Source organism: Petaurus breviceps, unplaced genomic scaffold, assembly GCF_028583685.1.
Source record: "Petaurus breviceps papuanus isolate PSGF00001 unplaced genomic scaffold, PetGlider_PUasm1.0 138, whole genome shotgun sequence".
Taxonomy (NCBI): Eukaryota; Metazoa; Chordata; class Mammalia; order Diprotodontia; family Petauridae; genus Petaurus; species Petaurus breviceps.
Window position 1 is genome coordinate 2,489,833 of NW_027185694.1, and position 10,291 is coordinate 2,500,123.

The 10,291-nt window shown below is 36.8% G+C and overlaps 1 protein-coding gene across 4 annotated transcripts in view; it reads left to right on the forward strand.

Annotated features, from left to right (window-relative positions):
- UBQLN1 (ubiquilin 1) overlaps nucleotides 1-10,291 on the forward strand; it is a 62,403-nt gene that overhangs the window by 39,652 nt on the left and 12,460 nt on the right. For all 4 annotated transcript variants that reach the window (XM_069105285.1, XM_069105291.1, XM_069105305.1 and 1 more), the window contains exons 3-5: nucleotides 7,070-7,185; nucleotides 8,882-9,144; nucleotides 9,821-9,979. In XM_069105285.1, the coding sequence (XP_068961386.1) occupies nucleotides 7,070-7,185; nucleotides 8,882-9,144; nucleotides 9,821-9,979 (538 nt within the window). The remainder of the gene's footprint in view (nucleotides 1-7,069; nucleotides 7,186-8,881; nucleotides 9,145-9,820; nucleotides 9,980-10,291) is intronic.

Here is a 10,291-nt window from a genome sequence, read left to right on the forward strand (position 1 = left end):
AAAATAATTTCTAAAATTAGAACCAGGAATGTAGAAGCTATTAATTCCATGAGACATCAAGAAATAGAATCAAATCAAAAGAATGAAAAAATAGTAGAAGAAATGGTGAAATATCTTATTGGAAAAAAACAACTGACCTGGAAAATAGATCAAAGAGCAATAACTTGGGAATTACTGGATGACCCAAAAGCCATGATCAAAAAAAGAGCATGGATATCAGATTTCAAGAAATTACCAAGGAAAACTTCCCTGATATCATAGAACCAGAGGGTAAAATAGGAATGGAAAAAATCCTCTGATCACCTCCTAAAAGATCCCAAAATGAAAGTTTACAGTAATATTGTAGCCAAATTCCAAAGTTCCCAGGTCAAAGAGAAAATGTTGCAAATAACTAGAAAGAAACTATTCAAATGTTGTGGAACCACAGTTGGGATCATTTTAGTACATTTTACATTTAAGGATTGGAGTACTTGTAATTTGATATTCTGGAGGGCAAAGGAACTAGAATTATAGCCTGAGAATCACCTACCCAACAAAACTGAATATACTCCCATCAGGAAAAAAAAAATGGATATTTAATGAAATAGAGAACTTTCAAGAATTCTTGATGAAAAGATGACAACTCAATAGAAAATTGACTTTCAAACACAAGACTTAAGAGAACATAACAAGGTAACATGAAAAGAGAAATCATAAGGGATTTAATAAGATTAAACTGTTTACGTTACTACATGGGAAGATGATGCTTGTAATTCCTGAGGTTATCATTATATTAGGATACTTAATTAAAAAGGATATACATAGAGGGTAGGGGTGTGAATTGACTATGATGGGATGATGTGAAAAAAAATGGAGGGGTGAGGGATGCATTGGGAAAAGGGAAACAGGAGAGGTAGAATGGGGTTAAGTTATCTCACATAAAAAAGGCTCAAAAAGAAGAGCTTTTATAGTTGGAAGGCATGATGCAGTGGTGGCATACTTGAACCTTACTCTCATGAGTAAGGTTATCTCATGATAACCTGACTCAAAGAAGGAATACCATACACAGACACATGGGCATAGAAAGCTATCTTGCCATACAGGGAAGTAGGAGAGACGGGGAATAAGAAATGGGGGCTGTGGGGTGGCTAGGTAGTGCAGTGAGTAGAGCACCGGCCCTGGAGTCAGGAGAATGGGGGTGGGGGGGGGGGAGGGCAGATTGGGGGAGGTGTTCAGAAGCAAAATGGACTTTTTAGGAGGGATAGGGTGAGAGGAGAGAGGGAAAAGGATAAATGAGAGAAAATTAGTATGGAGGGAAATAAACAGTAATCATAACTGAATGTGAATGAAATAAATTTGCCCATCAAATGGAAGTAGGTAACAGAATGGATTAAAAACCAGAATCCATTAATTTGTTGTTTAGAAGAAATATGGTTTAGGGGCGGCTAGGTGGTGCAGTGAATAGAGCACCAGCCCTGGAGTCAGGAGGACCTGGGTTCGGATCCAGCCTCAGACACTTAGCGTGCGCGCGCGCACGCGCGCGCACACACACACACACACACACACAAACTAGCCATGTGACCTTGGGCAAGTCACTTAACACCAATTGCCCTCCAAAAAGCAAAAAAAAAAATATGGTTGAAGTAGATAGAGAGCTATAATAAATATAAGTGGTTGGAGCAGGAGTAGCTATTATCTCAGAGAAAGCAAAAGCAAAAATAGATCTAATTAAGAGATAAACTAGGGGGATGGCTTGGTGGCACAGTGAATAGAACACTGGCCCTGGAGTCAGGAGGGCCTGAGTTCAAACACTTAACACCTAGTAGCCATGTGACCTTGGGCAAGTCACTTAATCCCAATTGCCCTGCCCTCCCACCTCCAAAAATAAAAGAGAGAGATAAAACTAGGAAACTGAGGCTTTGCTAAATTGTACCATAGATGATGAAGTAATATGACGCAATGCTAAATATATACATGCACTTAATGGTATAGCATCCAAATTCTTAAAGGAAAAGTTAAATGAGTTGCAGGAGGAAATAGATAAGAAAATTATATTAGTGGACCTCAGCATTCTCATTTTAGAGCAAGATAAATTTAATAATAAACAAGAAAGTTGAGGAGATGAATAGATTTTAGAAAAGTTAAGATATGATAGACCTTTGGAGAAAACTGAATGGGAAGAGAAAGGAGTATTATTCCTTTTTCTCAGCTGTACATGGGACCTTCCCAAAAATTGACCATGTTTTAGGACTTAAAATCCTCAGAAACAAATGCAGAAAAGCCTCATTTCTCAAATATGTGGAAAACTGAGTCAGATTTCTAAGAATACAAGTCATTCCCCATTTGATAAATTGGTCAAAGGATATGAAAAGGCAGTTTTCAGGAGAAGAAACCAAAGTTCTCTACAGCCATATGAAAAAATTAAATAACAATAGAACTTCAAATTCAAACAGTTCTGAGGTACCACCTCACACTCTCAGATTAGCTGATATGCCTGAAAGGGAAAAAGTTGGAGGGATATGGAAAAATTAGAACGCTAACATCCTTTTAGTTGCGTTTTGAACTGATCTAACCATTCTGGAGAGCAATTTAGAACTATGCCCAAAGGACTGTGAAAGTGTTCATGCCTGTTGACCCAGTACAGACCCACTATGAGGTCTGTATCCCAAAGAGATTTTTTAAAAAAGGGAAAAGGATCTATATGTGAAAAATACTTATAGCCTCTTTTTATGGTGACAAAGACTTGGAAATTGATGGGGGGTGCATGTGAATTGGGTCATGTTTGACAAGTTGGTATATAATTCTGATGGAAAACTATACAATGCTGTAAGAAATGATTGAACAAGATGGTTTTGGAAAAACCAGGGAAGACTTACATGAACTGAAGCAAAGAGAAATGAGAAGCAGCAGGAGAACATTGTACACAGTAACAGCAATATTGTGTGATCAGCTGTGAATGACTTAGCTACTATCACAATACTGTCTAAGACTATCCAAGACAATTCTGAAGGACTAAAGAAAAATGCTGTCTAGCCCCAAAGAAAGAAGTGGTGAAGACTGAATTCAGATCAAAGGATACTTTTTTAAAAAAACAAAAAAACTTTATTTTCATTTTTTTTTGGTCTGTGTTTTTTCCTTTTACAGCATGACTAATATGGAGATATGTTTTGCATTATTCCACATGTATAATCTATCAATATTTGCTTTTCTTCTCAGGGAGGAGGAGAGAGAATTTGTAACTCAATAAAAATGAAAGTTTAAAATTGTTATTACATGTAATTGAGAAAAAAATTTAAAGATTTTTATATTGTTACAAATGAAATTTTTTTTCTAAAATTATACTCAATGACTGGCTAATTTGATGGGGGTGGAGCTAGAAGTTTCTCTAATGTTTTTGTGACTTAGGATGTTCCCTAATTTTTCTTTGTCCCTTGGGTAATCTGATTTGCATATTTGATGCTAGTTGGTTGTTTCTTTAACTGATTGTTTCGAATTGGTTTACAAATTGACACTTTAGAAAGTGGGAAACTGATATATTATTGGTGGAGTTGTGAATTGGTCCAGTCATTCTAGAGAATAATTTGGAACTATGCCAAAGAGCTATAAAATCTTACCCCAGCAATACCACTACTAAGTCCTGACAGAGAACAAAGAAGGATAAGGACACATGTACAAAAATATTTATGGAAGTGCTTTTTGTGTTGGTAAAGAATTGGAAATTGAGAGGGCAGAGTCAAGATGGCGGAGTAGAAACAGGACCTCTGCATGGCTCTGGCTCCCACCACCTCCAATTCATGTAAAAGGGGATTCCAAACAAACTTTGGAGTTACAGAACCCACAAAATGACACAGAGGAGCTAATCTCCCACTGAAGACAGCCCAGCAGGCCGGCAGGAATGGGCCAGCACAGTGCTCTGGGAGCTGAGCCCAGCCCCTCACACTGTGGTTTTAGCCCTGGGGCAGGCCTGACCAACCACTGGCTGGAGGGACTCCAGATCACCAGTAGCTGTGGCGGTCCAGAATTATCAACACATAGATGCTAAGGACAAAGTGAGAGGTCAGTGCAGTGTGGACTTTGGGACCCATTAGTTGGGAGTGCTTTGGCTTTTGCCCCCAGGGCGAGAAGCTGCTGAAGGCTTTGGTGCAGCCGCCTTGTGGCAGCTTCAGCTCCTGGCCTGCAGAGTGTAGGGGGACCAAGCGACCAGTCTGAGGGGTAATCGCTCTTGCTTTAACCTGCTTGGATCTGGATTGCAGTCTAGGGTGGAGGTCCTGGGGTATGTGACCAGCTTGCCAAAGTGTGTGGAGGCTTCAGAGAGGGCACCCAACTAATATCTCTGGCAGCTGAGAAAACCCCAGCGTTTGGAACAAAGCTCCCCTGTCTGGTGGCAGAGTCCTACTGTGGCACAAAGCCCAAAAGTCAAGTAATTGAGTGGCAACATGAGCAGGCAAAGGAAGCAAACCAAGCAAACCAATCCAACATTAGATTCATATTTTGGGGACAAAAAGGATCAAAGCATGGAACAGGAGGAAGAAGACAGTGAAGTCAGAACTGCCGCACCAAAAGCTTCCAACAAAAATACGAGCTGGTTACAGGCCATAGAGGACCTTAAGAAGCAAATAAGAGAAGTGGAGGAAAAATTGGGAAGAGAAATGAGAATGCTGCAAGAAAATTACAAAGTAAGAGTCAACAGCCTGACTGAGGAAAATAACACCTTAAAAAATAGACTAACTCAATGGCAAAAGAGGCTCAAAAAGGTAATGAGGAGAAGAATGCCTTAAAAAGCCAAACTTGCCAGATAGAAAAAGAATCTCAAAAGCTCACTGAGGAAAATCATTTCTTCAGAATTAGATTGGAGCAGAGGGAAGCTAATGACTTTGAGAAATCAAGATGCTGTTACACAGATCCAAACAAATGAAAGAATAGAAGGCAGTGTGAAATATCTCATGGGAAAAACCACTGACCTGGAAAATAGATCCAGGAGAGATAATTTAAAGATTATTGGACTACCTGAAAGCCATGATCAAAGTAAGAACCTAGAAATCATCCTCCAGTAAGTTCTCAAAGAAAACTGCCCTGATGTTTTAGAACCAGAGGGCAAAATAGAAGTTGAAAGAATCAACCGATCACCTCCTAAAAAAGATCCCCAAAAGAAAACTCCTAGGAATATTATAACCAGGTTCCGGAGTTCCCAGATCAAGGAGAAAATATTACAAACAGCCAGGAAGAAACAATTTGAATATTGTGGAAACACAATCAGGACAACACAGGATCTGGCAGCTTCTACACTGAGGGATCAAAGGGCTTGGAATATGATATTCGGGAGATCAAAGGAGCTGGGATTAAAACCAAGAGTCACCTACCCAGCAAAACTGAGTATCATGTTTCGGGGGAAAATATGGTCATTCAGTGAAATAGAGAACTTTTAAGCATTCTTGATGAAAAAACCTGAGTTGAATAGAAAATTTGACATTCAGATACAAGAAGCAAGAGAAGCATGAGAAGGTAAACAGAGAAAAGAAATCATAAGGAACTTATCAAAGTTGAACTATTGACATTTCCTACATGGAAAAACAATAATTGTAACTGATGAAACTTTTCTCAGTATGAAAATAGTGGAAGGGAATAGAAACATATATATATATATATTTATATGTATATTTGTCTATATTGGAAGATACAGTGGTATATGAATACATATGTGAATGTGTGTATATATGTTTACAGGTATACATAGATAGAGGGCACAGGACCAATTGAATAGGAAGGGATGATACTTAAAAGGTGAAATGAAGAGGTGAGAGAGGAATATAATGAGAGGAGATGGGGAGAGACAGAATGGGGTAAGCTATCTTATATAGAAGAGGCAAGGGAAAATGGTTACAATGGAGGGGAAGAATAGGAAGGCAAAAGGGAATGAGTCAACCTTATTCTCATTGAATTTGGCTCAGGGAGGGAATGACATACATACTAAATAGGGTATCTCATCCTATAGCAGAGTAGGTGGGGAAGGGCATGAGAGGGGGGATGATGGAAGGGAGGGCAGGCTGGGGGGGGAGGGAAGTTGGATGCACCCACTTTTGAAAAGGGACTGGATCAAAGTAGAGAATAGAACAAGTGGATGTGGGATAGGAGGGAGGGAAATATAGTCAGTCTTTTACAATATATCTATGGTAATGTTTTGCATTAGCTACACATGTACAATCTATACTGAATTGCTTATCTTCCCAATTAGGGTGGGTGACAAGGGAGGAGGGGAATGAATTTGGAATTCAAAGTTTTAAAATCAAATGTTTACACACACACACATACTATTAAAAAATAAAAAAAAGAATTGGAAATTGAGGGGATTCCTGTGAATTGTGGAATGATTGAACAAATTGTGGTGTGTGATTGTGATGGAATACTGTTTGATATAAGAAATGTCAAAGAGGATGGTTTCAGAAAAACCTGGGAAGACTTAAATGAACTGATTCAAAATTAAGTGAGCAGAATGAGAACATTGTACACAGTAACAGCAACATGGTAATGATAATCAGCAATGAAAGACTTAGCTACTTTGTTCAATACCATTATTATCCACTAAATTCCAGGGAGTTCATGATGAAAAATGCTATCCATGTTCAGAAAGAGAACTGATTAATAGCTCTTGAGTGTGGATTAAAGCTTATTTTTAATACCTTTTTTGTGCAACATGGCTAATATAGAAATACGTTTTACATGGCTTTACATGTCTAATAGGTGTCATATTGCTTGTCTTCTCAGTGGGTGTGAGAGGGCCTAGAGTGAAATGAATTTTTAAAATGTAATTGGTAGGGGTGGCTAGGTGATGCAGTGAATAGAGCACTGGCCCTGGAGTCAGGAGGTCCTAAGTTCAAATGTGACTTCAGACACTTAACACAAAAACTAGCTGTGTGACCTTGGGCAAGTCACTTAACTGCAATTGCCTTCCAAAAAGCAAAAAAAAAAAAATGTAATTGGGAAATGTTTAACACAACATATAAAAATATGCCAAAGAATTGAGCCTTTAGTATGAATTTCTAAAATTTTAAAAAATACTGATTTAAGTTGTGGTTTAATTTTTTTCTCTTAGACCTCAGGATCATCCAGTTCAGCAAACAAACACCACTGGAAGTAATTCTACCACATCAGCATCTCCCAGTAGTAACTCCACACCAGTTTCTACAAATAGTAACCCTTTTGGTTTAGGTAAGATTTTTTTTAGGTAAACTTTTATTGGGGAAAGGGAAAAAAACTATTGGCAAATATCTAGGTATTTAGCTACAAAAATAGTTTCATCTATAATTAGATGTTACTTGTATTAAAATATGGAAACAAGGACAAATGTATATCTTCAGAATTATCTTTTATCAATTACAGAATTAAGAGATATAGAATGCTTTCTCTCTTGACTTACATAATTTATCCATGGAAGTTTAAATCTTAGATGTGTTGAAATTTTTTTTTTGGTACAGTTAATGCCACTCCTAATTTATATATATGTATGCACATATAAAAATGTCTATATGGACACATGCACATATCCCTAGATCTAGAGACATCTGAAAGAGTTGGCAGGTGAGTTTTATTCTGAATCTGTGATTTCATTATTCCTTTAAAAACTCCTACCAATTTCTATAAATTAAGAGCGTTGAATAGATGATCTACAAGATCTTTTTCAACTCAAATGACTTGGAAACTCCATTTTTTACTTTTTCTTGGGTCACTGACAGAATTACAGATAAGGGATAAGTTTTGAATAGATTTATGTTCTGAATACATAGTCAATACTTGATTATCTACACTAATTATTATTATTATTATTATTATTATCTATTATGTATTGCTCTTTGGTATTTGTATCCAGTGCTTGTACATATTATCTGTCAGGTAATGGTAGTAGGTACTCCATAAATGCTTAGCTGATTGATCGGTTGAGTAATTAGAATTAACTTAAATCAAGAACAAGGGTCCCTGTGGTTTATTTCTTTGTTACATTCTGCTGACAAGATTCAGTGTAGTAGCATGCTAAATCATAAACTTCTCAGGTTAATCCTAGAACACTATGTGAGGAGTAATATCCTAAACCTTAATTTCACATAGAACAGCCTTGTACCATCGACTTTATTTTGTTTGGACTATTTGAGAATTTTTGAACACTTTAAGAAAAGTCTTTTTGTGGATGACATTATTCTACTCACCAGCCCTTGGGAATGTAATGTATTCCATGTGTTCTGGTAACTTCTTAGGAAAATTAATTACCTATAATAATTTTTGTCCTCTTCTTGATACCTGATTGGTAACAGTTTCATTTGTTTTTAGGCAGAGTTTATTATCATACTTATTTTGAATCCGCAGCAAATTCTATTGTGCAGTAGATGACAGCTGTTATAGTGGTATTCATTTTTCATGCATATATTTCCTTCTTGTTTGGACCAGGCTTTGGAGTTGTCTTCACTATTTACACTTAAATATTAGATGAATTCGTTGTTTGATAGAAGTCACACAAACTTAAAAGATTTTTTTATCCTTTATAAAAGGAATTCTTTTTGTGTAAAGTAGAACGCAGAATTATAATATAGACAAATAACTGTCAGGTAACAGTTTTGAAACTGACTTTGTAAATTTGGTATTATTCAGAGTGGCTGTTATATATTTCACATTTTTGGCTAAGTACAGAAAATAATTTAGCATCTTTTATAGAATTTATTAAACCATTTGGGCCAGACCAGTACTATGTAGCAAACCAGTGAAGAAAACATTTCTTTCAGAAGGCTTGTAAAATACATTAGATCTCAGTATTTGGAGACCAGAAGAGAGATTTAAATATGGAAATGAAATAGCTTGAAAAATCAAGCTACAGTTAGCTGATTTTGTATTTATGTTTTCCTCCCTTTGCTCTTAGGTGGCCTTGGAGGTCTTGCAGGTCTGAGTAGCTTGGGCTTGAATACATCCAACTTCTCTGAACTACAAAGTCAAATGCAGCGGCAGCTCATGTCCAACCCAGAAATGATGGTCCAGATTATGGAAAATCCCTTTGTTCAGAGCATGCTTTCAAATCCTGATCTGATGAGACAGTTAATTATGGCCAATCCTCAAATGCAGCAGTTAATACAGCGAAATCCAGAGATTAGTCACATGATTAATAATCCAGATATAATGAGACAAGTATGTTGGAAATTTTTTGATACAGCTAGTACCATTCAAAATATATGCATATAAGTATGTGTATGTATATGGGTACATGTTTATATGTATATATCTAGAGATTTCTTACTTATTTATAGATAGTGTTGGCAGGTGAGTTTTGTTCTGAATCTTTGATTTCATCAGCATGCATTATTCTTTTTTCTGCAAACTCCTGCCAGTGTAGACCTACAACTTGTCTGTAACTTAAAAGTCAGTTTCTAGGAGATATTAAAAGTTTAAGTGACTAGACTGTGGTTATACAACATTTAGCCATTATGGCATTCATGTGTCACATTGTATTTGAATTGTCTTATGTATCTAACACTAAAGTTAAAATCTTGAGTGACTTTTTAAACTTGTCTGTGTAATACAGTCATATATCATAATTTGTTTCCATTTTATATTCCAGTTTTTTATTAGTTAATAGAATAGCACCATAAAGTAATGCATTTGTCATTGATAATAAGACCATTTACTTTTTCAAGTGGATTTAATGTCTATTCTTTAGAGTAAGACACTAATAAAAAAATGAGACTTTTCAACCATAATGGACTGGAAAGCCTGTTAAATAACCCATGAAAATTGATAGAAATAAAGTAGTTTATGTGTACCTTAGTGGAGTTTTTAATGAGTTGCAACTTTCTTTTTCTTGAAGACCTTAGAACTTGCAAGAAATCCAGCAATGATGCAGGAAATGATGAGAAATCAAGACAGAGCCTTGAGTAATCTTGAAAGTATACCAGGCGGATACAATGCTTTGAGGCGTATGTACACTGATATTCAGGAACCAATGTTGAATGCAGCACAAGAACAGGTGAGAAACAGATTCTCAAATTTCATAAACTTAGGTGCTGCTTATGATTTCATATATTGTGTGACTGAGGTATATTTCGCAATAAGGTTGTTGTATGTAGGAACTTGAGATAGCAGTTAAAGCAGAGGTTTAGAAATTGGCTTAAACTTAATGATCTTTGTACTTTTTCTTCCCCCCCCCCCCCCCCTTACGTCAGTGGAGTTTTTAATGATTTGCAACTTTCTTTTTCTTTGCCCTCACCCCCCCTTCCCATGGCACACCACCCACCCTCGCCATCAATAAATACGCTTCTTAACACCACTCGCTCCCCCC